At 30.9% G+C, this 27,062-nt stretch overlaps 1 protein-coding gene and 3 long non-coding RNA genes across 5 annotated transcripts; all 4 read right to left on the bottom strand.

Moving 5' to 3' along the window:
* Positions 1-769: 769 nt before the first annotated feature.
* LOC146903028 (cysteine-rich receptor-like protein kinase 44) lies at positions 770-3,673 on the bottom strand. The gene is made up of 8 exons (XM_085733845.1): positions 3,451-3,673; positions 3,100-3,297; positions 2,737-2,778; positions 2,498-2,628; positions 2,036-2,249; positions 1,653-1,884; positions 1,352-1,502; positions 770-1,254 (listed from the first exon to the last, which is right to left on the bottom strand). Exons 1-8 carry the CDS (start codon positions 3,536-3,538, stop codon positions 946-948), a joined length of 1,365 nt encoding a protein of 454 aa, XP_085589971.1. The 5' UTR covers positions 3,539-3,673; the 3' UTR covers positions 770-945.
* Positions 3,674-8,942: 5,269 nt separating this feature from the next.
* Positions 8,943-10,518, bottom strand: LOC146903027 (uncharacterized). Of its 2 annotated transcripts, XR_015021688.1 has the most exons (6): positions 10,380-10,518; positions 10,184-10,241; positions 9,865-9,945; positions 9,691-9,756; positions 9,398-9,478; positions 8,943-9,216 (listed from the first exon to the last, which is right to left on the bottom strand). It is a non-coding gene; the product is annotated as an uncharacterized LOC146903027 (long non-coding RNA). The 2 variants fall into 2 exon arrangements; XR_015021689.1 differs by lacking the exon at positions 10,184-10,241 and having other exon boundaries at positions 10,455-10,510.
* Positions 10,519-17,663: 7,145 nt separating this feature from the next.
* On the bottom strand, positions 17,664-19,469 carry LOC146903026 (uncharacterized). Its single transcript, XR_015023053.1, has 3 exons — positions 19,068-19,469; positions 18,757-18,998; positions 17,664-18,207 (listed from the first exon to the last, which is right to left on the bottom strand). It is a non-coding gene; the product is annotated as an uncharacterized LOC146903026 (long non-coding RNA).
* A 3,415-nt stretch (positions 19,470-22,884) lies between these two features.
* Positions 22,885-25,310, bottom strand: LOC146903025 (uncharacterized). The gene is made up of 2 exons (XR_015022950.1): positions 24,811-25,310; positions 22,885-23,519 (listed from the first exon to the last, which is right to left on the bottom strand). It is a non-coding gene; the product is annotated as an uncharacterized LOC146903025 (long non-coding RNA).
* Between the last annotated feature and the right edge of the window lie 1,752 nt (positions 25,311-27,062).

Below are 27,062 nucleotides of genomic sequence, written 5' to 3'. Positions count from 1 at the left end.
CATCCTCACCACCAAACAAATTGATTCTAGGCATGTGAATACTTTGGACAAATTCGAGACCATTAATAGTCGAACCGTGCTTGCAGAAGTCAAAGAAATGATCCGTAATTGGATAGATTTAAAGACTTTGGACTCTCTTTTCAACTTTGCCATAGATCATATGTGGAAGAATTTGGCATGGTTGTTTGGATCTAAGGATGGGAAAGGATTTGCCTCTTTGTATTTGTATTTGTGTTCTGTGTATCAAATCTTGGTTGACTTAGTTTTCATGTTTAGCTTTAGTGTGTGGATGGGGTATGTCCCAACACATTTGTTTGTTAATGCAGCTAGTTATGTTGCTCCTTGTATCAATGATGGCTGTGTTCCAGCTTCTGTTTAATGAAAGTTGTTTCACTTCAAAAAAAAAAAAAAGTATATAAGAACCAGGGACATGACAATGAAGGTGAAATTGTATATGCAAGTTTTTAAGTTTGCAAAAGAACCCAAAAACTTTGTTATACCAAAGAAGGTGAACATGAAATGAAACTATCTTACACTCCAAAATGTCTCCAATCATTACTTTACTTAACATTTCCCTCATCTACTTACTACACATTCAACAAGAGCTACTTTAGGTCCTATATTTCACTTGATTTGGAGTAAGAGCTAAAGAATTGAAATGAGGCACATTAATAGCAAAAGATAATAGTGCAAGTGGACCAAAAAACTTAAAAAAACTATTAGTACAAATATATAACTTGACAAGGGCGACAGATTCAAAATTGCCAAATTTATGCCAATAAGAGATGATTTTCACACACACATATATACACATAGGGAATAATCTATTCTTGGTTTGATCCTTCAAAGTTCAAACATTTTACTTCCTTCGTTGATCTTTAAGGTTACAATTCCTATTTAATAGAAAAAATGGATCAGTGATATTCATATATTGGTTTTTTTACGTTATAGCATAGAATCACTAGCTGCAGGAGTTTGTAAAACCTCAGATATGACTTCCCAAGAATGGTTCTCATCATCCATTACGCGCCTTCGATCGAGAAAAGCTGGCCTCATTGGTGTTGTAACCATATCAATTTTAAATGTTAACAATGCTACAATCTGTGACATAGCAGGTCTCAAATCTGGATGTGGCTGAAGACATAAGAAGGCGACATGGAATGCTTGCATAACATCTTTTTCTACATATCCTTTTTCTATCAGCTTTGGATCTATAAGTTCCATTACCATTGACTTCTCATAAAGTTTCCATGCCTGTAATCAACATTCACACAAACATTAATTTCAAGACTTGTAAAAATTGGTTCAAAAAATAACTAAAATCATTTTAGAATTGAAGATGAGCAGTTACATATTCAGGGAGGTACTGCATATCTGATGGTAAAGTGAGATCTGTGTTTTTTCTGCAGCTGATGATTTCAAGCAAAAGAACTCCAAAACTATAGATGTCTGCCTTTTCAGATAGTTCTCCTCTAATTGCATATTCAGGAGCTGTATAACCTCTAATCGTAAGAAACAAAAAGAAATGAAGATCATTAAAAATTTGAAGTGACACGGACTCTAAGCACGACACTCACATGTCTAAAATAAATTATTTTAATGTAATCTTATGTGTCGGCATCTGAATTGTGTCAATTGAATATAGGACTTACAATGTTCCGGCAAACTGAGTGCTAAGGTAAGCTTGGTCTTCAGGGAAGAACCTAGCTAGTCCAAAATCTCCAATCCTCGGCTGAAACTTTTCGTCAAGAAGAATGTTGCTTGCTTTAATATCTCGGTGAACAATTCTTACATGTGAATCCTCGTGAAGGTATTGCAATCCTCGCGCTACTCCAAGAATAATTTGGAATCTGGTGCTCCAATTAAGAAATTCATCACTCTTCCCTGATCACATAGGAAAATCAAGCATAACAGTTATTTAATTTGTACAAACTATATATTCAGTTCCTTCATAGCTTCAAGGAAAATACTTTTTCCGAAGGATAAAATGTATATTATGAAGATAAAGATATAGAATGGACAGTGGGATATATACCATGTATAAAGAAGTCCAAACTTCTGTTCTTCATGTATTCGTAAACAAGTATCCTTTGAGGTCCATCTGAGCAACATCCGAGAAGGCGAACAAGATTTTTATGCTGGATGCTTGTGATCATTCTCACTTCTGCTAGAAATTCTCTTTCTCCTTGGTGAGATTTGTCAAGAGACAATTTCTTACAAGCAACTAGCCTTCCATCTGCCAACTTTCCCTGTCAAAACACAAGTAGTCCTCAATAAGTACATGAATTTATATGAGCCTCAATTACCAAAGGTGTAGAAAATTCAATTCCATGTTGGTTTCCCACGTTATTTGCTGCTTCTTAAATTTGATATTATTATGTAATATAATAGTAACATTGGTGCATCATGATTAAGACTTTAAGAGTTCAGGTTCTCATTGTCAGGTCAAAATTGTGTATCAAAGTAAGTATCATTAGATTTAGTACCTATATTATACCTGATAGACAGGGCCAAATCCACCACTTCCAAGAAGATATCTGCGGTGAAAATTCTTGGTGGCTTTTCTCAATGTCTGGAAATCAAAGTAGCTAATTGTCCTAAGATTCCCACTAATGAACTCCATGAATCCTGTATACATATAGAAATTTCAACACAGATTGATATTTACAATGCTATGGTACATGTATAATGTCAAATATATTTCATAGTTTATGCTTTATTTAAAGTTTAAACTACCTGACTGTTGATTCGTTGGGATAATCCTCTTCATCACCTCTTCTGGTAAATTGCCAAGCACAAATAACAGAAATATGGTTATTTTTATAAGCACAGCCATGGGCAAAATAAAATAAATAATATATGTTTCTATGTAAGCATTAAATGATATAGTTGACAGTTGTTGAATATTTTGCACTGCTTGAACGCTTGTTAGACTGAAGAGCTTATGAAAATAGTTTATTAGACGTCCATAAGTATTTTTTTTGTTTATTTCCATCAACTTTAAGTAAAGTTTATGAAAACAACTTATAACTTTATAAAAACAATTTGACTTTACTATATATTTTGTGGTAAACTTTTTATGATGTTTTATCATATTACCTTGCTTCTGTGTCTGACTAGGTGGTGGAGCTGTCTCCTCCGGTAGTTCTTCTGTTTTGCCTCTGCCACGTTTAATACGCTTCCAAAATACAAAGAGAAGAATGAGCAATATGACGAGCACTACGATCCCTCCAAGGAAAAAGTACAAAGCTCCGGAGACGTGGTGCGGCGAGGAAGAGGAGGAGGAAGGAGGTGTCTCTGCCACATCACAAGATTTCATTCATCATTGATCAAAGAAAAATTAACATGAAAAAACTAATACAGCTAGAAAAATATGCTTATTACATCATATTACAATTGTTACATTACATTGTATATCATTTGATTAGCAACAAGGTACAAAAATGAAACCTTGGAGTTGAAGTAATCTACGAGGCATTGTTAGAAGAAAGTATTCTTGTTGAAGTTGAAGTTGAGCCGTCTTGGTCGGTATTGACATAGCAAAATATGAAGGGGTGAAATTCAACAACTGGCAACAGCAACCATTTCCTGATGAGTTTCCTGTTTGATTTTCTACTAAGCAATTTTTTGTTGTCGTTAATTGTTATCTTGAAAAACAAAAAATGAAACCATTGGAGAATCATTCTATTTTATTGTATTTTAAGGGTGTTTCATAGAATGGATCGAAACAATGTAATATTGCCGGACGACAATTCTATTGTGGGATGGATACATTTAGAATATTTTGATGCGGTCCAATACAGACATTCTCAAACCTTTTAATATATTTTCCACTAGAATTACTAATGTAGATCAATTCTTATATAGACGCACACAAAAGAAATATTTTTTTAATAAAATAAAAAGATATTCTTGCATGAACTCTTACTTAAGAGATTATTCTTACACTCAACCAATAAAAATATGACACATGTTATCAACTTTAAAAAAATGTGATTTTAATTAAGGAAATGGAAACATAAATGGTGGTGGGTGGTTTTTGTTGGTTAAAGAAAGTGGAAAAAGGAGAGAGAAATATTAAAAATAATGAGAAAAAATTATGATATTAATTATTTTTATTATTTTAATGAGATGTTTGATTTTAATTGGTTGTGCGTAAGAATGATCTCTTAGGTAAGAGTTCATGTAAGAATTTCTCATAAAATAATAATAAATAATCTTACATTTTGAGGATATGTGCAACTTTGTGTCCGTACATAAGCATTATATATTTGGTCGTGTGACCATTTAAGTCTTACTCAATTAAGTTATATGTACACGTACTTATAGTGATTACATAGTTTTAAAATAATATTTTTTTTCAAAATTTTAGGTTCGATTCTCTTCGTTGCCAATTTTAGTGAGCTAATCCATATAAAGTTTTGGTGAGCTATTGCACTGAAAGTTTATGTGGTCTACGTCGCACATAAACTTCTATAAATAAGTGTCTTCGATTCATTTGTTGTAAAACACAACAAAAAACTCTGGAAAAATCTTCTAAAACATATGAACATCAAGAGGTTGCTCTGAGCTAAATCTTGTTGTCTTGGCAATACAAATATGTCAGTTGGCAAGGCAGCATGATCTAACTCAAAACATTTCTTTCAAAACACCTTGCATTTCATCATTATTGATTCCAAAGAGGTTCTTGTGTGAACTTAATCCAGTTGACCTGTCGATTGAAATATGTTAGTTGGCAGATCAGCTGGATCAAGTACAAAAGCACCTCTTCAAACACATTCCCAAAAGTTTCATCACTTCTGCTATTTTGAGCCATTTAATTATGTTTTGTACCTTTTTTTATTTTTTTTCCTATGTCATTTGCCATGAAAATCCTCCAAAAATCAAACTTAAATAGAGTCTGGTTGTGTTCAGATTATACAATCCAAAAATATTTAGAGAGTTTCAGATTATATGATCGAAAACCTCCCAGATTGTGTGGACTGTGGCGTTTCACCCGAGGTTTGGATGGTTCGTGGTGTGTTCAATGTATTTTTGGTCTGTTGGAGCATTGTAAACGTTTCCTTTGACTATAGTTTCAAGCTAGGATAGGTTTATGACTATACATAGCCTTGCATGCTTCAACAAATTCATTCATTCTCCATTTCTCATCCTTTCTTACTTTTTCCTTCATTTTTTTAGTTATATGGGAGTGTTTATGATATCATCGTCAGTGCTGACCGCTCATACAATCCATGCAATGCTTTGTAGTTTATGTGGGGATTGTACGACGGTTAGCAGAGACGTTTGATATCAAATACGAACAATTCTTCATATTTTGCTTTTTTTCGGATTCTAAATTTCGAAAATACCTAACAATCTGTTTCGGATTTTATAATCCGAATAGATGGTATTTTCGGGAAAAAGGGCGCGCGAGAATATGATAGAGTGGGAAAAGTAAAGACCCTTAAATTTTCACTTACTGGGCCATAAAAATGGAGGCCCAAAAATAACTGGTTCGTTTTGGCTGAGGCTCTTTTAGCCCACACAAATTTGGGTTAGGCCGAGCAAAAGTTAATTTGTTTTAACAAGGGATGAATTGAATATGAACTTTTAAGTTTTTAGTACTTAAAAATTCATATTCATTTAAAAAAATCTAGGTTTTTGTGGGAGATATTGTTATAATATTCGAAACATGTTTGTAAAAATTCATTTAAAAATGTGAAAAGAATACATGAGTTAGATTTAAAAAGAGGTACCAAAAATCATGATGGAAAATATTTGGGGTACCAAAACTTGTTCAAATTTTTTAGACGGACTAAAAATGAAATTTGAGATATTTATAGAAACCCAAAACTTATTTAATCATATATTCTACAAAATAAAATAGTTAAAACAAAATGTACTTCAAGTGCTTACATCAAAACCTAATAAAATTATAATAAGGAAAAAATGTGACTTACTGAAAGAACCACCATTCCTTCTGAAACGATTGCAGAAGCCAACGAAAAACGTGAAATAAAAAAGACAAGTTAGGGAAAATGAACACACACCTCTTGATTAGAACCTTTTAAACTCGTGAAATATGATCCTTTAGGAGTTTGCTTTGATTGATGAAAAAAATGATATTCGAGTAAGTTTTAAATGTTTGGAGTTTTGGGTTGTTTTGAGTGTTTTGTTTTGTAGAAAATGAAGAAGAAGGATCGTCTTATCGTTACATACACAACTACCATGAATGCTTATGAAAAAAAAGTTATGCTTTTTTTTTGAAAGGTTATTGGGAAATTTTTAACTCCCAAATGACAATTGCCTTTTTTTTTCAACTATCGTTGGCCAACAACATTTAACTACCTTCAATCAATTTTAAAATCGATTTAACCGACTTTAAAAGTGTCTTACGGCTGAACCAACATGGCTAAATGATAAATTTTAGAAATGAAAAGAACTATTTTCTTACCGGATTAGCAAATGGACTTAGGCTGCAAACCCGTTAAGATTTATAAAAGAAATATAAAAACTATAAGTGACTATGATTGTGTTTGGTAGCACAAATAAACTAGCTTATAGCTTGTTGGACTAGCTTATAAGCTTGTTTTAATAGAATGTGATGTGTTTGGTAAAAAGCTTTTCTCACTGGCTTATAGTGTTTTTTAAGAAGCTAATTCAAGTAGCTTTTGAGCTTGTAGCTTTTAGCTTTTTACATTTTCTTCCATTTTTAGGGTGTGTTTGGTAAAAATAAGTTATAAGCTAGCTGATAGCTGATAGCTGAAAAGATAGCTTATAGCTGATGGCTGATAGCTGGTAGCTTATAGCTGAAAAGTTAACTTATTAAAATTAAAAGTGTTTGATAAAATTAGCTGCTGAAGTGGCTGATAAATATAAAATGACCTAAAAGGACATGTTTGTTTAATTTTTTTATAACTCATAATTTTTATTCCTTAATGTTTTTCTTTTTAAATATTTAAATTTGTTTCAAATTATTTTAATCTCTAAAATGATAAATATATTTATGAATTTAATTGACATTTTTTATTGAACAAAAAAAAATTTATAATTTTTTTTAACTAAACTTGCTTCACTATTTATGGTAAATTTTATATATAATTATTTATTATATGAATTAAGAGTAAGGTAAAAAAAATTGAACAAGAAAAATTAAAAAACCATATATAAATGCTAAAACGTGAGCAGTTTTTTTTGTTTTGTTTTTTTAAGAGGAACGTGAGCGGTTATATTAGAAAGTGGTTAGTTTTTTTAATTAAAAACAACAAAATAAAATAAATAAAGGTTAAAAGTGGAAGAAAATGTAAAAAGCTAAAAGCTATAAGCTCAAAAATTACTTGAATTAGCTTTTCAAAAAACGCTATAAACTAATGAAAAAAGCTTTTTACCAAACACATCACATTCCATCAAAACAAGCTTATATAAGCTAGTCCAACAAGCTATAAACTAGCTTTTTTGTGTTACCAAACACAGCCGTAACCTTTTTTTTTGCGGTGGCCGGGGTTCGAACTTCATACCTTCCATTTTTAACCTTTAACATTATTTTATTATTTTTTATAAAAAAAAAAATTGGCGATGTTAAAAAACAAGCTACCCACGTTATTATTCTTTCGGGGATAGTAACCGCTGCACTACCTCATTGCTTTTTTTTATTGATTTTATTTTTGAAACAGTTTCTGTTAAATTCCTATTACTTATTTAGCTCTTTTTTCTTTTTCTTTTCGCATATTTACCATATTTTTTTTTAACAAATCAAGGCACGGTGATTCACCCCGCACAAGATGTGCTAAAAGTGATGAAACACCCAATATCAGTTACAAACCACATGCACCTAATAACGATGCCCCCACCAAAGGAATAAAATAACAAAAAATTTACATGACACCCATACAAAGGAATGGATGTCTCCACCAATCATGAAATCCAAATGCAATAGGAACAAAATTCGAAGAGAGCCATAAAAAGACTTTGTCAACAATAATGAGAGGATCAATGCCCGCATTTTTAAATACATAGTTGTTTCGCTCCTTCCAAATTGCCCAAATACATGCTAGCCAAATAACCTTTCGATAAGAATGGGAAGAATATGGTAAACCCGACAAGTGAGTAAACTGAAAGAAATGATCCGTTACCGAGCCTGGAAAAACACAAGGAACACCAATCCACTGACATACTGATCCATACACTCCTAACCACACAAAGATTGTCAATAGGTTGGAGAACATGTCGACGCACCAAATTTGATTTAGTTGGAATTCTATCTTGAAGGAGACGCCAAACAAACAAAGATACTTTTGTAGGAATCAGTTTATGCCACACGTCATTAAGGATGCCCACAGCCACCAGATCATATGTGTCGGTTAGAAATCGATAAGTCTCACTAACCGAATATCCGTGAATCGAACCAAGCAACCACCGCCACTGGTCATGAATATTCTCCTGCAAAATAACATTATTTAACAAAGAAGCACACTCCCTCACGCTATCCTCCTCCCACGCCATCAAAAGACGCCTCCACACCCACCCATTACCACCTACCATCCAACCTAATCTCGCCATCTCCTCCACCAAACAATCCTTATGAACTGATAACTCATAAAGGCACTACCAGAAAAATCCAAATTAGAGACGGGCGAAATCAGTCTCTAAAATGCAAAAAATCCGTCTCTAAACAAGTTGGAGACGGAATTGGAGACGGAATTGGATCCGTGGTTAATTTCCTCGTCTCTAAGCTTATTGGAGACGAATTTACAGATTCCGTCTCTACCAGACACGGAAAAATTCCGTCTCTGAATTATATATTCCGTGTCAATAAAGAAACCAAATTCTGTCTCTACATAAAATAAATTCCGTCTCTACAGAGACAGAATTTATATTCCGTCTCTAACTACAATTTTTTTTTTTTTAAAAAAAAAAACAACCTAAAGTGCTTTTAAAAATACATAAATATAGTTTGCAAATTTTGATCAACATAATAATGTCTCATTCAAGAGAAAAGTACTCTTAAAAATACATAAATATAGTTTGCAAATAACTGAACAAATCAAAGTAAAACTATCCATTACCTAAAAATAATAATATGATAATGAATCTAAAACTTTCCAAATCTCTAAATTGTTGTTACTATCCCCTCCTTCATTGACATTATCATTCTCTCATGCTCTTGACATGTTCTTGAGCTAATTGACAAAGCTTCGGAATAATGTCTAAGCTAAATAGGTAACTTCCATCAGCCTGCAAAATTTAAAATATGTGGGTCTCAAGCATAGTTTTTGTTGTTTTCAATAATTATGCCAAGGAAACAAAGCAATGTCAATCAAGCTAGTCAACAAATTTTCTTTAATAGTGCTTTATGTATAGAACAATAAACAATTAGAGTTACGGAATGACTTACACAACTGAAGAGAGAACTTACATATGTAGCATGGATTTGGAGGCGGAAAGTCACCTTACGTTCTGTTTTCTCAATCTTCCCCCAAATAACCCAGCCATTGTTCTAGTAAGTTAATCACATTTAAGATGCATTATTGCCAAAACTTGAAGTCATATTCAAAAACAATATATGTAGTGACATGAATGTAAAGGAAGTAAAATATTCACAATATATATCACTCATATCCTTGTTTAGACATTAAACTAATGTTATTCTACTAACATGATTTCATGCTCAAATAACCAAACCTTAAACAATTAGTTGATATTGAATACCTAGGTGTGATATCCTATTATGCTTGCATACCAACTAAATTCAGTCAGCCTTCAAAACACAATATCCTACATAACAAAGACAGCCTTCAAATCATGTTCTAAATCAAACACTAAACAATAAACTTATTGAAAAAAATAAATAACATGGATTAAAATTTAGAACTAATATCTCACCTTTTTAGAGACAATTGTACTAGATGATATGGAATGCTATTAAATCAATCAAAGATAGAAAACTTCAAATAGGTAAAGATGCTGCATAAAACAAAGAAAAGGTGTTAATTGTTATTATCTAAGGTTTCTAAAAAGTTTAAATTTAGTATATTGAATAACTGCCCATGAGGGATTCACTCGTAGGTCTCAACTTCACAAAATACATAAATCTTCATGATGGGATTCTAATCGAAAACACGCTAACAAACTACAAAGCTGTGAAGAAAACAAAAAAAAATCTCTTATGAATGAGCAGCAAAAAAACAAACAAATCACTTGCCTTGGTGTTGTCTAAACACTTGTAAGCAGAATTTTAATCACTTACCCTGCTGCTGCAACTAAACACAGACAAAGAGAGTTGGTTGGTAATTTAAAGTAACTAGGTCAGTTTCAAATCACTTGTAAGTTGTAATGCATATAAAATAACTAGTGAAGTTTCAACTAACTTCACATAATCCCCATCTTGATTTACTCACATAATCCCATATGTATTTCCCTTGTAAACTAAATGTCCCATCAGCAGCTCTAAGGATCTTTATTTGCTAAGATACCTGTTGTGTAGCAGAGACAACCTTTCTCCATCCGCTATTTCTTGTATATTCGTCATTCCTTCATTAACTAGTGAAATCTTTGGTTCTCCCTAGAGGTAGCAGATGAAGATTGAGATGGTATCTTGGGTTGTGGACAACATGAAGACTCCATATCTACAAAATAAAATCAAATAAGTAAGATCCAAATTAAATCATGATTGTTTCAATTACCTTGAACTTGATAATTGTTTCAATCACCTTGGAGTTCAAGTAGTAGATATAAACAAACACAAATTTCTTGTTCCATAAATAGGTTTCTTATCTTATGGTTCTCGCATCGGAGTTCCCACTTGCATTTGTCTATAAAAAAAACTATAAAGTACCCTCATTTAGTCCATAAAAATTATTTTATCGACATTTAGTCCTTAATTTGGTGATTTGAGGAGGCTAAAGTTTAATCCATTCAAAATCACCATATCGAAGACAAAATATCATTGATTTTTTAAGGACTAAACATAATAGAAGAGTATAAAAATATTTAAGTCGTATAATATAGCAAATAATTAAATCAACTAGGATTGAACATTACCAAGACTGTAGAAGAATATTTGTAGGCAAACACACTTTGGTTGGTGAGCAATTGATCCACAACAGGGCCAGAAACTAAAAAAATTGCTGCTTGGAATGGAGCAGAATGGTAGAGCAACTGTGTAGAAGAAACAATAAGCTTCTTTTGTATTGTGTTGGTTAGCTAAATTAAGCACTAAGTTAAGAAATCTAAATATATAATCTTCTCCACCTTTAAGCCATCATAAATATTAACAACAATAAATTACATAGTAGCTACCATAAAGGATACAATTTGGCTAACACATGTTGTTATGATTGCTAGAAGGGAAAGAATGGTTCCCACAAAATTGAGTTGAAGATCAGTGATAGAGGCAACACCAACTCCAACAAGTAATAGGAATAGAGAGAATTTTATTTTTTGGCTGCATGAATTAGCACAAAAGATTATTAGCATGTGACCATTATTTATTATTTAATGAATAAGATAAACAAGTACTTAGTATTTTAATTCAATTTTTACCTGAATTGTTTCTTTAGGAAAATGATTTCTAACATCACTGTGAATGGTATAATCGCAAGTTTTGTCATCTACAATTTACAATTCATACAATAGACATAAGGAAAATATAAACACAAACACATATCCTGTAAATATATTTTGTGTAGCAAAAACTCAGCACCTCAAAAACATATTCAACAATAACACAATTGCAAATATGCGGTGCATGCACATCACGCAAAAACAACGAGATGCAAATACAACACTCACTTGTATATGCAGCCACATGTGTATATATATATGTTCTTCTATGAACCAACATACTATTTTATTTAACATTATAAATTATAAATGGGACACAAACAGACCTTGACAATTTTCTCAATCAGCCAATGAAGTTACTAATCAGCATCCATCAAAAATAAAACCAATTCATTAAGTTATAAAAAACATCAATCTGAAAGAAGTTACTGGTCTCAAACATAATAGTTGCAAAATAATCCTTAACTATGGGTCGATAACAATGATAATGAAGTATTGAACAAGAATTTAGCTTCAGGGTCAACATAAAATCCACCCTTAAGATTAGTTTCACACTTCAACCTAATCAACTCCTTTTGTATAACCCAGATTAAGTAAATAAGCATATAAATAAATGGTTTAATCAAATTAAATTAACTTAATATAATTTTAATACCCGACATCGTATTCTTTAGCGTACTGTTTGACTCAACTCCAAATGAGTTCCCTTGTTTCAGATCTCTTCTTCTTCAATGATTCAAGTTCCAATTTCTTCGTCAATGGGCATTCCCCATTCCTTTTTGCCTCTTCAAAATGGATTCAGGAACCAGTGCTTTGAATTCCTCTTTGGCCATTCTACAAACAATGAAATCGAACGATTCGAGAAACGAAATCAAAACATAAAATCGTAATCTTTGGAAAATTAAGACAGAAGAAAAAAAAATGTACCCACTCAGTCGAAGTTGTTCAGATCTGATGCTTAATGACAAGAAGAAATGAGTTAGATGAGACAAAACGCAGTCACAAAAGACCTCTCGCCAATATTCGCAAATCGCACGGGTATGATTGGGGAGAGCTTCGTGTTGTTGGTGGATTTTGCAATAGAGAGGGTTAGGGTTCGTTTGGGGGTGGAGGGTGGGTTTTCAATCTTTCACGATGTGGGCAAATTTTTGGCTGTAGGGATTATTTAATTTGGTGTGAAAGCTTAATTAGGGAGCCCATTTATTTTAAATTATAATTTTTTGTAGAGACGGATTAGTTCGGTCTCTGGACGTTTTTACAAGTATTTTGATTTTAAAATAATAAATTATATTTGTTAGAGACGGGTGTAGACACGGAAACTGTTAGTGACAGAAACAACCGTCTCTAAATTCTGTCTCTAAAGGTAAAATCTCAACTTCCGTCTCAGCCAATTAAATTCGGTCTCTAATTCCGTCACTAATGGAGACAGATTAAAATCCGTCTCTAAATTCCGTCGGTATTTAGGATTTTTCTAGTAGTGAGGCAACTAAACCGAATATTTAAAGGAACTCCATCCAGCCAGTTATCAGTCCAAAAGAATGTTTGATGCTCATCTCCTACCACCCGTCTAATATTGGTGTCGAACCAACTACCACCATCCGCACCCCTCCCTTCCTTCATAGCACAAATCATCCTCCACCACCTAGAATCATTTTCGTGGCTTTAAGACAAGATACCACAACCCATCCTTATCCACCAACAACCTCCAGCACCACTTCCCTAATAAAGAAACATTAAATTCTCCTAACCTCCGAACCCCGAAGCCACCTTTATTCACAGGTAAACACACAGAGTTCCATTTGATCCATGCAATTTTAGTAGAAACGTCACCCCCCCCCCCCCCCCCCCCCCCCAATTTTTTTTTTTTTAAAAATAGATTCGATATAGGAAATTATACATGTAGGAGCCTTAGATGGATCCTTGAAATGGAATCAATGGGTGTTGTTGCTATCTTTACTTAGATGAATGTAACCGGTGTCTTGGTATCATCATATAGGTTCTCTATTACCCGTTGGAATGGTAATGGATTTGAAAAGGCATAGTAGTAGGGGATAGGATACTTTTCTCTTATGAAGGAACCAACTACTATTAGAAAACTGCTCATTACCCAAACGTTTCTGCTCATTCCCAAAGTAAATGACAAAAATGCCCCTACGTGAGTTAACCCACGCTAGTGTTAAATTTGCACGAGTTAACTTACGCTACGTGACTTAAGTCACGCAGAAAAAAAACACACACCAAAACCTAGCGTGAGTTAACTCACGCTGGTTTGAAAATATTTGCTTGATCTTTATTACTCGCTGCTCCTTTCCTCTTCTCCATTCAATCTCTGTCTCTTTCTCATATAAATGTTCCAGATTTTCACGGTACGATTTTTCATTCATGCTAATAACTACTAGTACTATATACACTCCGTATTATTATCAATAAACCAACCTTTTCAATCATTTATTTTAATTTACTTGTTGAATGAAATTTGTAGAAAATAAGTAAATTAATTCACCGGATATATTTTCATTCTACCAAACAAAACATGATATAATCATGAATTTTGTTCTCTAGTGTTTGTTTCCAGCTTCAGTTTCCTTTCCCTTTGATTGGGTTCTTTATCTCAGTTTCATTGACATTGGTTATACAAGTTTTTTTCTTCCAATAAAATAATCTCATAGTCACAGTTGAATGGACAAGGACAGCCTCAATCCGGTTCTTTTGTTTTTCTTTGACCAGCGTGAAACAAAACCAGCGTGAGTTAACTCATGTAGGGGCATTTTAATCATTTACTTTGAGAATGAGCAGAAACATTTGGGTAAAGAGCAGAATTCCTACTATTAAGCAACAACAACACCTTTTGACAATCATACCAACGAGGTAAACCCTAATTTGGAGAGAGAGAGAGAGAGAGAGAGAGAGAGAGAGAGAGAGAGAGAGAGAGAGAGAGAGAGAGAGAGAGAGAGAGAGAGAGAGAGAGAGAGAGAGAAACATTGAAATTGAATGCGTGGGAGAGGGAACAAGTAAATTGCTGGTGAAGAAAAGAGATAGAAAAGTGGGACAGCACTTGGGTGACATAATGTCACCGTGACATTAAATCTAGGTCACACAACACACATTGTCATTTGCATCTGGGTCACACAACACATCCATGAGTACATTTGTGTGGCCCAGATTTAATGTCACGGTGACAATATGTCACCCAAATATTTTCCAGAAAAGTTTAGGCTGATGAAGTCTTTTCAGATGGAGAAATAATTATACGGCACATGCTTAAGAATTAAGATGTACTAGTACATACATGCTTATTTCAACAAACAAAAAAAATAGTACATACATGCTAGAGACAAAACAACCAATATATTTAAAGAGGGTAAAAAGAGAAAGGTAAATAATTTTTTTTTTCTGAGTAAGGTAAATAAATTCTTAATCCTTATAAAATATTTTGTTATTTATCAAATATTTTTGCATGATGCTATCACAACACTCTCGGTAATAATATTGAAAAGAGATATTATACGACATATCTCATAAAATAAAATAAAAAACCAATACTTACGTACAAAATATAGGTAGATTATATCATCGGGACAGATGTGTGAAGTTTTCAATGATGCTACCCCACCTCTCTTTGTAATAACACTAGTGTAACGCCCCGTGCTAAGCACGGGATACATTTTATTTAAAATTATTTAACAGGTTTTACATATTAACATATTTTTTAAATATTATTGTTTTTGTTTTTTTCATCTATAATTTCGGCGTCATGTGGTATTTTATCTTTATATTTAAAATTGAAACAATAAATCATCATTTATTGAGATAAAAAATGTTAAATTGTATAAAGAGATGATTATTTTTGTGAAAGGGATAAAATATTTAACAAAAGTACAATTAAGCCTAAAAGATAAAAACACTATAAATAATTAATATACTCCCAAAAAATTAACCAATTAGTAAAAGTTCATTTTTTTAAGGGAAATTAGTAAGAGTTCATATTAGATTTGGTTTATCAGTCATTGAATATATCCATTTATCAAATGGATATGATTACCTATGTTTTAATTTTCCATTCTTAATAAAAAAAAATACTTAATTTCAATACTCTCTCGGATCTCAATTATAAACAAAAATACCTAAATTCAAAATTTTAGTTGTATCAATTACTATTCTGGGTTTCATAAATAATACAACATTCTCAAAAGCTCATCTATTAAAACTTTCTTTCATGAGAATGTAAAAGTCATTAAAAATAAACTTACATGAATTAAAATATATTTAGGATAAATAACATTACTTTATAAATTGAAGGCCTATGAAGGACACACCATAGATCTGTTAAAATGAAAAGTAGGATAAAAAAAAGGAGGGGGGGTGTGCAAACCAAATCCTCAAAATGTTAAAACAGTCTATAACATAGAAGACCAAGTATATTCTTAACTAAATCTTCACTAATCTGAACATGTGTGAAAGACCACCAAATAAAATCATTGATAGACAGACCTAAAGTACCCAATTTATCTGCGCAACAATTTTCCTATCTGAACATATAGGACATCATGAAATTCATTGATTGCAATGGAATAAGACAGTTAAGCCATCTATTTTTGATATGCCAAGGAACAATTTGAATTACTTGATGACTAAGGTAACCATTTTTGAATTACTTTCAATCCAAATATTATGCCAATTTTTCTGGTAAGCACATTCCATTGTAAGAATGACTGCCATAATCTAAGTAAACAGAGCATTACAAATTGCAAGGTTTGAAACAAAACAACCAATACTCTCTCCGTGATTGTTTTTGTAGATGCCTACAGAAGTTGTTGGTCTTGGATTGCCTTAAGTTATGCCATCAGTATCACACTTTATCCAACTATGGATAGGTGGTTGTCAAATAACCTCAATAATTTTTGTGTTCTTTGATGATGAGTATCCATTTTAAAAGCTTTCAAACTAACAAAATCAAAGATAGTTGGACCATTTGTTAGCTTTGTCCTACCAGATAGAGAAACTTGAGTTGTGATCATAGCAATAATTGCATTTCTAGCAAGTCTTGGTTTTTTTTTTGGGTTACAAAAGTCTTGAATTATTGAATCTGATTATTTCTACAATACCACATAGGATAAACAACATTAAATAGAGACAAAGTAAGTTATATTTGATTTGAGATTAAAAAAATTAATTATTTATTTATATTTAAGATTGGAAAGAGTCCCTAAAAAAATATTGGAGATAGTATTTTTCTCAGAAGAGAGAGAAAATGAGAAAACAATTTTCTTTAATATCTTCCCTCAATTTTATTTTATTGGAGATCAAAGGGTCACAAATTAAAACACTCTAAATTAATGTCCTTTTATTTTACCGTAATTCTGATTTTCAAATCATTATTTTCCATTTTTCAAAAAGAGTCATCCCTCATTCTCAAAGTTCCTAATTGAAACCAACAAACCCAAACGCGGGGAATAAAAAGGTATAAGATATGTGTCAACTCCCTCGATTGAATGTAGAATTGTTTTTCATTATAAAGACTGAACTCATCTAATATCATAATCTATATGGAACCTTTTGAAGTTAATGTGTGACCAAGATATGGAGCATAAAAAAGACATAAGTAAAGTGTGACCAAAAAATTCTCTCTACCAAAATAATAATACATTTTCTTTAGTTCATTTGTCTCTATAATTTCAGGGTTGAACGTGATCCTAGTTGATGAAAAAAGATTTTGTAACATTGATTTTCCTATCCCTAAAGAAACAAATAAAACGCTTTAAGTAAATGAATAGATTTTTACATTCCAATCATATTAAACAATCAAGTTGATAATTATAAACAAAGAATTTAATTCCTCAACATAATATATGAAGAGACTACATTCAAACCGATATCTCTTAAAATGAATTGACAAATAATCAAAATTATAATTAAATATCATAGTCTATTCCATATTAAAAATAAAAAAATAAAAACAAATAAAGGTCACTCATTCGAATTCAATTCAATGACGTTCATTTTAGTTCTTGTATTATATCTTTTGTACTCTATTTCAATACCACCTCAGTTGGTTTAATTTATTTCATTCTTTAAGGCTCCCACAAGTATAACTTCTTCCATTGAATCCTTATTTTTTTTGTTTTTGTTTTTGTGAGGAGGGAGTAAGGAATCTAGAAAGGTTAATTGGATTAAGAGAGATAAGGTGTATCTTGTTCAATACATAACTTCTTCCATAGAATCCTTAATTTAATTATTATATTTATTTTTGAATTTGTGTAAAGTTTAAGGCATAAGTAAATCGTAAATTGATAATATGAAAACTGAAATATTTTTCATTGAAGTGTCAATACATGCAACCATATTGATTTATTCAATTGAAAATCGTAATTCCGTTGTCTATAACATGGACTTTATTCTACTACATTAAAAACAGACATATAACATTGACATAATGGATAAACAACTTAAACGTAACCAAGTCACTTGTAAATATTATTTCTCCATCTTCACAATCTTTTTGATTAATTGAACAATTGCGCCAGATGTCCCGCAATCTTCGTTTATTGGCAATGTTCTCTTCTTAGGAGGTGCAAATGATTAAGAATATGAGTCAATAACATCTTTCGAGTTTACATCCTGTGGAGTTGTGGGACTTGTTTCAGAAAACTTATCCATTAAATCCTATCATAAAAATTGTCAAAAGAGTACATTTAAGCTTACCCATAATACATGTTTAAAAAAAAAACATACAAAAAATAAAGCTTAGCAATTTGAATCCTGTTCAATGACATTCATTTTAGTTTTTCCACCATCTCTTCATATCCTCTTTCAACACTCACTCTAGTCATGACTCCAATTACATTTGCATATATAACACAAATTAAAATATTGATTAAATTACAATTTAATATTATAAGAATATAATGTATACTTGAATCATATTAAACAAAACGTTTTATTAGCATTAAAAAAAGATCTAAACGGTTACTTAATTATTAAACATATTAATTCAACCTTCAAGGTAATTATACAACGTATAAAAATAATGTGTAACATTGAAATATCATTAAAAAACAAAATATATATGAATGAAAAAAATCAAGGTTGAAAAAAAAATATATTGAAAAATAAAACTATTTTCACCAAAAAGTAATTAATTTATTATTGTATTATTGTAAATAAACAATATCAAATAATTCAATTGATACGAAGAAAGGGATAGTCACTTACCAACCAAGTAGTTGTTGTAAAAATCATTGAAAACATCAGATGCATATGTAAATGAATACATGTTTGTTGGGACCAAAGCAGTTTTAGATAGTTTTACTTTTGTGAAATTCAGTTGATGGTCGATATGAACCACTGTTGCAAGCAAGATCAAATGAGGAAATCGTGAACACCATTTCCTCTTGGAGTTGCTCCATGAACTTGTAGATCAATATTCTTCGTATAGACGCACCAATTCGATCACCCTAGATAACAAAGATAAAAACACTATACCTTAAACAAAAAAAAAAACAAAAACGATATGAAAAAAGTACCTTTCGATCCATTAGAACCAACTCCATGGAAAATGGTAGTTTTTTATTTTTGTAGTCTTGAACAAACCAAACACTAACAACCCTCACAACCAATGTCCACGATTGTTTTCTTGACGAAACATCAAAGATGAACTCGTGTTTCGTAGACATTTTCCTTTGCAATAGAAAAAATTACATAAATAACTTAGAATATAGATATCAGATAACAGTAAAAGAAGAACTATATTTTGTGATTGTTGTGTACTCGTTCCCAAAAGCGCTACTATTTATATAGAAAAATAGTACCATAACGGTTAATATCTATTAATTATTAATTTGACCGTTTTAAAATTAATATTATCAACGTCTTTAATATTATAAAATGTGCATTAAACGATTAGATTATATTTCATGTAACCTGCAAAAAATTAACTTCATAACATTTGAAATTTAATAATATCTTATTAATATTAAGTAATATAATTTTGTAACGAATAAAAATTAATTATATAACCTTAAAAACTATTTAATACAATTAAATTTTTAATTAGTAGGTTATTGTCATAGTGTAACGGACGAAAATTCAAAATATAATTTATTCAAGTTATTTATTATAATTTTGTAACTTACCAAATTTTTAATGTACCGTATAAATGTTAATCAAATACTAAATACATTAATAATTATTTGATTGTAACGTACAAATTTTTAATGTAACCTATAAATTTTAATCGAAACAATAATTATATTAATAATTATTTGATTGTAACGTACCAAATTTTAAAAGTAACATATAAATTTTAATCAAAACAATAATTGTATTAATAATTATTGGATTGTAACGTACCAATTTTTTAATGTAACATATAAATTTTAATCGAAACAATAATTATATTAATAATTATTTGATTGTAACCAACTATCTTTTTTATGTACAATTTAATGTTAAAAAAACGGTTTTTAATAATATTTATAATTATTAAGCTTGTATTAAAAATTAGGAGGAATTTTTGGAACAAAGGCCAAGTAGGATTATGATGATGTGGACATCTTTAGAGGACATAATTTTAGAATAGGCTATTTCTAAAAACTCTAAATTGTTAGTATAAAGATTGAAGAGAGATATGTACAACATATCTTAAAAATAAAAACTCAATTTAGATGGTTTGAACATGCATTGAAAATATACGTAGATTAGAAAGTAAAGTGAATAAAGATAGCTATATCATTGGAGACAAACATATGAAGAAGTGAAAGAATTACTATAAAAATATTATTAAAAAAGATATAAAGATAAGTATTATAAAATATTCTTAAATATTCTTTAAAAAAAATCAATAACAAAATATTTAAATTTAATTATCATTGACATTTGAATTATAAAGAAATGAATTAATTTTTCTTAAATGGTTGTTCAAAATTAATATATATCATAAAAATATTTATTTATGTTAAAATAGATTAAAGTGTATTGCATATTTAATTATTAAGGGAGAGAGTTGTAATTAAAGCATCTTATAAGGGAGGGGAGTATGAATTTTATTTTTCAAGGGAGGGGAATGTATATTTTAACATAAGAGAGGATGGGAGTGTAATTCAAACATCTTTGAGGGAAGGTGAGTGTAATTTATTCATAAGCCCCTCAAATTTCTCAAGTGATCGGATTGTAACTTTTGTGAAGACATTTTTCTGAAATTTTAACTAATTTAAAGGGCTTATTGTACAATCACCAACTTATTAACAATCAAATCGCCCATTATACTTTCAAATGGTAAATTTTTATTTACCTATCATCAACATGTGGGTAGAGTTATTTCAGAAGAAAAAAAAAAGTGGGTAGAGGTACTCATGCTCAGTCGACATCAATCAAAGTCACTCATCTATCTTCCATTATTTATATAACAATGTGATTTTTATTGGTGTCGGCTCAACAAAAGTAACTCTATCCACTTTTTAGTGATGATCGTAATGTAGTTGTCACCGCATCAAATATGCAACCCAAATAAGAAAAGGATTTGGATTGAAGAAGTTTTATCCTTTTGTATGCATTCTTTTCTTTAAAAAAAAGGATAAAAAAAGTTAAGTCTTTAGTTCTTCAATAATGTTTTTTTTCTATATTAAAAAATAGGTTATGAATAAATATATAAATATATTAATATCATGTCATATGAGACTTCCTTTTTGAAAGAATGCCATGTTAGCACATTAAATCATTTTTTTGAAGGAGTGTATTAAATATGTTTACCTATATATTTAGGGTGGCATTTAGAATGCACAAAGTATGAAATTGTGTACCATGCCCAAGCGACAAATTTATGGACAGGTGGCAGTTTGTGACCTGATAGGGAATTAATGCATTAAAAAAGGGAACATATTATAATGCCAAATATTCATTTATTGTTTTTGCTGCATACACCCCCTAATCAAATTGAAACATGGATAGTAGTAATTCACACTTCACTAACACGTGAGTTACAATTTGAATCTCACTTGAGCTTTCTTTCCCTTTTCCTTCATGCTTAACACTTTTCTTCAGATTTCCAGAAATGTTTTCTCACTAACAACCTACCCATTAACTTAAAGTTCTTCTTCATCAACAAAATTGTTCAATATTATTTCATTTTCCTTTGAAGTTTGGAGATTGCAGCTTAGTTTGATTTCTTTTCTTGGTTGATTTCTGAAATCGTTCCATAACCCATTTATTTTTGAGTGAGATTTCTCGTGTGGATAATTATTACTCAATAAGATATGGAATCTTGTTTTTAAATGCTGAATCGATACCAATATGAAATTACTGTGAAACACGGTATAATTTCCGTGAAAAATCAAGATTTTAAAGGTGTTTGTTTGCAAGAATCTTAAAAAACAATTATTTGCGGTTAGCTTGTGGATTTTCAAAATAAGTGTGTGCATTCTTCTTGCCTTTCAATTTCGATTAAAACTACGTAAAAATCATTGAATTTTATTAGGTACAACGGGAGATCCGGTTGGGTCATTTCGCGGGTCAAAACAACCCGTTTCAGACAACACGGGCGAAGAAGATGAAAAAATTCGCTGAAAAAAATTAAATAAAAACTATACATAAAAAAAAATTAAATAAAAATTATACAATATCAAAGCATGGCAAGAGTTAAACTCATGACCTCCTCCCAATGCCACACGTTCAGCACCAACCACACCAGGAAAACAATTACGGTAATTTGGGATGTTTGTTTTATTTAATTTTTATAACTTGTTGTGAATTGTGAACAATTAATACATGGTTTATATGCATTTCATGATTTTTTTTTTTTAAGTATTGGATAGTGGCATATTAAGCAATAAAAGGTCTAATTAATTATTGCATTATATTTTTTTTTTTGAAGAGGAATTATTGCATTATATTATTATCAAAAACATTTTTTTTAAGGAAAAAAACAGACCTAGTCGTGCAATTATGTAATTTAAAATTAATTTTTTACTGTTTTATGTGATTAATCATTTTGGTCAGAATCTTTAAAATAATGACATTTGTTCGTCGATTAAAATAGACCTAAGCAACTAACGGTATCAAATAAAATTATTCTGATAGTTGAAGCAACCATATATCTTAGGAGATGCTAGCACAAATCATTTTTTTTAATTCAACCTCTTATTTTTTTTCAATTCAACCATATGAATAGAAAGAAAGAAAAAAACCTGCATATATGTACTTAAATAATTTTTTAAAAGTTATTTTTAGTTTATCTTCATAAGCTCTCCACGATCGCTTAAAGAATAGCTTATAACTTACATGAAAACAATTGACTTGATTTTCAATTTTGTTAGAAATGACTTATAAAATTGTGCACTATCAGGATCATAACGCGACCGTGATGTCAAATCTTAAATCTTATGAAAACAAAAGGTTGTTGAAATAAAACTACATAATCAATATGAAATCAAAACATTCAAACTGTTTTGACATGAAGATTCAAAGGTTGTTGACTGACTGCCAAAGCATATCACCCATATTCAATTTCTTTCGCTTTGACAAAATGTTGCAGAGTATTGCTCCTTCATATTGGTCTAGCAATAGTACTTGAGCTTATCCAACTATGAAACTGAATTAGGCATTTAGCTCTTGAAGATTTTTTTTAACTATGAAAATAAAATTGAATTGGACAAATGACTTAGCCATCACCACCAATTTGATTAACAACAACAACAAAAGCTAGTGTAGTAGTGTCTATTGAAGTAGCATGTGTCATGACCTTTAGTTTTTCATTGTTTCAACCAGCTAGTGTTGATATAAACTTAGCTACATTTTGCTCTTTGATCCTTCCACCATTAGAATCAAGTCTTTCTTCATGACTCCTAAATAAAGCATCAATATAGTATGCAAGATGAAAATGGGTTTGACATTTCTTTTCCATGGCCTTCTTATCTGTACTTTTCACATCCTCAGCAATAGCGACTGCAGGTTTCAAATACTTCTCTAAAATTGTTCTTGAGCTGCAAGTTAAGATAAAAACATTAGAAGACATGAACTCAAATGAGTCAGGCATCACAAGGGAGCATCCATTATTTAAACATTAAACAAAATTAAGTTTGTCCAATAACTTGCTAGATCTGGTCTCTGCCAGCCACTTCCCAATCAAGCGATATACATCTGAAACCTCTTCATTACTTTGATAATTTTGTGATATGTACAATCCAAGGTTGATAGCCATCTCATTTTGATCATGAGCACGAAAACAATTGTTCAGATGCATTGAAATTTCATTCAAAACAATTGTTCTTTCATCATGGTTAACATCATTTGTTTGACAGCATAGAGTACAAACTTTTATAACATATGAGATTTCAACATGGGTGGCTAATGCCAATAACAACATCAAAACAGAGAAAAAATTGCCAAAGGCAAAAATGAACAAAAATATGAACAAAAATGAAACAAAAAACTGAATCGAATATGAACAAAATGAAACAAATGCACACACAAAAAGTCTTTTGGATCTAAGCCCGGAAAACAAATGCACACACAAAAATGAAACAAATGCTCCGTTGCTCTATCCACAATACACGAGCAAGTTGCTCCAAGCATAGGAAGTTGTCGGCCAATAAAAGAAAGAGCATTAAGCCATTCAAGCCATAAAAAAACAAGTCAGAAATACTCCAACCAATATTTTAATAAATAAATAAATAAAGTATCAAGAAGATGAAACTTTGATAATTTAGGATAATAATTTTGTCAATGTAGGATTGGATATAGAGAAATATCTTTAAAAATAATAGAAATTAAACTCTAATGCTTCCATCGAACACTAAATTGACCTTGTAACTAAATTGGCTAGAATATCATGCCTTTGGTTGCGATATGGTACTGACCATAAGATATCTGCAGAAAAACTGAGCAGGGAAAGCAGTTGCTCAATCAGAACTAATCACTTGGGACAAATTAGTGTCGATATCCATGTTTACTGAAAAAGTAGCCTCTAAGTTCAACATGATGTGTCCCTCTGTTATGCCCAATAATAATTCATGTATGACGGGGCTGAGTCATACAGGTCAATCAATGGATGTGCTTCCTTAATATAATGAGTTGGTTTGGGGAAGTAGTATTTTTGTTGCTAGATAACAACTAAGTCTAATATGTCCATTGAGGCCTTGTTGGAAAGCTTAAAATCACTGATTTAACAAAAACAACATGTTCAAATAATGTCCTGATTCAAAAATCCAAAAATGCGTATACAAAACTCCTACAATACACTTAGAGGAGGGAAGGAAGGAAGATGAAACTCACCAAGAAGGAGAAAAATGGAGTAAATACAAAGTTGCTCCGATTGCAAAATAAACATAGGGGTTTTGTTGCTGACATCATGACGAAGAAGATGGTGGGTTTGGTTTTCCCAAATAAAGAGAAGGGGGAGATCTAAAAAAATAAACTTCTCCAATCTAAAAATAAATTGAGGCATTTTGTAGAGGAAGAAGAGAGGAATTCAATGGTGGCGGTGGGGATTTTAAAGGAGGCCGGACGGAAGAGTTGTGGTGACCGGAAGTTGGTGGTGGTGGTGATGAAAAAAATGAGAAAGAAGAAAGAGTCGTATGACAACAGAGGAAAAAGAAGTGGTTTTTGCTCTTTCTTTCTTTTACTTTCAGATTTTGATTTGGGGAAGAGAGAGAAGGATTGAAGAGGAAAAGGAAGGGTTTTTAGGTTTTGATTTGGAGAAGAAAAATAGAACATATGGAAATTTAGTTTCATTCAATTTGGAACTTTTTCTGAAAATTAAATGGAGGGAAATGTTAGAGCCAAGTGAAAATAGTGAAATGGAGGGGTAGAGGGGGATGAAATTCAATTATTTTGGCATAAGAGAGAAAGCGAAATTGGAGGGAGATGAAATTTGATTATTTTGGCATAAAAGGAAAAGGGAAATTGAGTAATATGAATTTGCCAAAAACAATAATTAAAGTGAAATTAAGTTTTTTTAGTTAATATTTAATTCATTATTCAAAAAAAAATCATTCCCTTATTTATTTATTTTTTTTAAAAAAATAACACCCTTTTTCTGGTTAATATATTTGTTTCACATAATATATACTATATATAAAGAAAATAACCTCTTTCAACTCTCTTGGGTTGGTTTTTTCTCTTTTCAAAAATATCCTCAATTTTCAATACAAATAACACGTGTTGTTTAATTTGTCTTTATAAATATTGGCATGTGTGAAGTAGTTGATTGCGAAGTATATTTTAAATCGGATGAGTAATAATCTTCTTTGCTATTTTATGACACTTATAAAACTTTAGTCTTCCAATTAATGTGTCATTAAGCAATTATTTATCCCCTACGTACTAATCTATCAGTTTAAAATTAATAAATGTTGCTATAAAAAAAAATAGTATTCTATAAATATGTAAATATTTGAATGCTCTTTCAAATTTCTTTTCATCTTGACTAGGGTTAGGGTTTGGAACATATTTCTTCAAATAAGGTCCAACCATAATAGAAGGAATAAAATTGTCGAAATTAAAAATAATTATGAATTTGAAAAAGAAGATCAAATAAAGTCGAACTCTAACTCCAACTCCATATTTATCCCTTCAACCTTTTCATCTTAAAATATACATAACATTCACCGTATCACAATGAATCTCATACTAAAAGTACTTTGATAGTTTGATGAATGTTCAATGATTAATCTTCTAACTTCATTGACTAATCAAGCTAAAAATTGTCACCCTAACGACAAGAATCTTCGAGCTAAACTACTTGGAGACTGGTGATTGATTAATCAAGATGTCAGAACTACAAATCAAAGTCATAACTCTTATCATAACATAAAGAATCTCATACCGAAAGAACTTCAATGAATGTTCAATGACTACTCTTCTAACTTCATCGACTAATCGAACTCACAACTCTTACCCTAATAGACAAATCTTCTATGCAAGGTACTTGGATGAATGTTAATTGATTAGTCAATATATTCATTGCTTGGTTTGTAATTTAATTAATATATCATGGTTATTATTATAATTAATTTGTATTACATCATAAATCAACATTAAAAATATTAAATTACAATGACAATAACTAAAATTTAAAAAAAAAATACTAAAAACTCAAACTCGATAATTAAAAAATATTTTGTCTATTTTAATGTCCATTTACATTGACCCATTCAGCAATAATATACACCCTATCGTCACCAATATTTATCAAAATTTTATATTTTATATTCATTCAATAAATTATGTATGTTGTCTTTAATATAGATCACATACACCATTTATTAAATAAGTTAATTTTTTTTTTTATAATAGTAACCGGATTGTGTATTTATTAACTAAATATTAGACACAAGTTATTTAGTACTGAAAGGACTTGGATGAATGTTCAACGACTAATCAAATTTTTCATCGGCTAATCAAGCTTACAACTCTCACCTTAATGACAAGATTCTTCAATCTAAACGACTTCAAAGATGTCAGAACAACTGATCAAACTCACAACTCTTACCCTAACTGAATGAATCTTGCAGTGAAAGTACTTG

This window comes from Medicago sativa, chromosome 8 (assembly GCF_051527215.1).
Source record: "Medicago sativa cultivar Bolivia chromosome 8, Bolivia_mono, whole genome shotgun sequence".
Lineage (NCBI taxonomy): Eukaryota > Viridiplantae > Streptophyta > Magnoliopsida > Fabales > Fabaceae > Medicago > Medicago sativa.
This window is presented reverse-complemented; position numbering and strand designations above follow the sequence as displayed.

Coding starts and splice junctions, on each gene's coding strand:
- LOC146903028 (XM_085733845.1), bottom strand. CDS start 3,538: ATGTCAATACCGACCAAGACGGCTCAACTTCAACTTCAACAAGAATAC. Junction 2,779..3,099: donor TAGTCAGACACAGAAGCAAG/GTAATATGATAA, acceptor GCAATTTACCAG/AAGAGGTGATGAAGAGGATT. Junction 1,503..1,652: donor ACTCAGTTTGCCGGAACATT/GTAAGTCCTATA, acceptor TCTTACGATTAG/AGGTTATACAGCTCCTGAAT.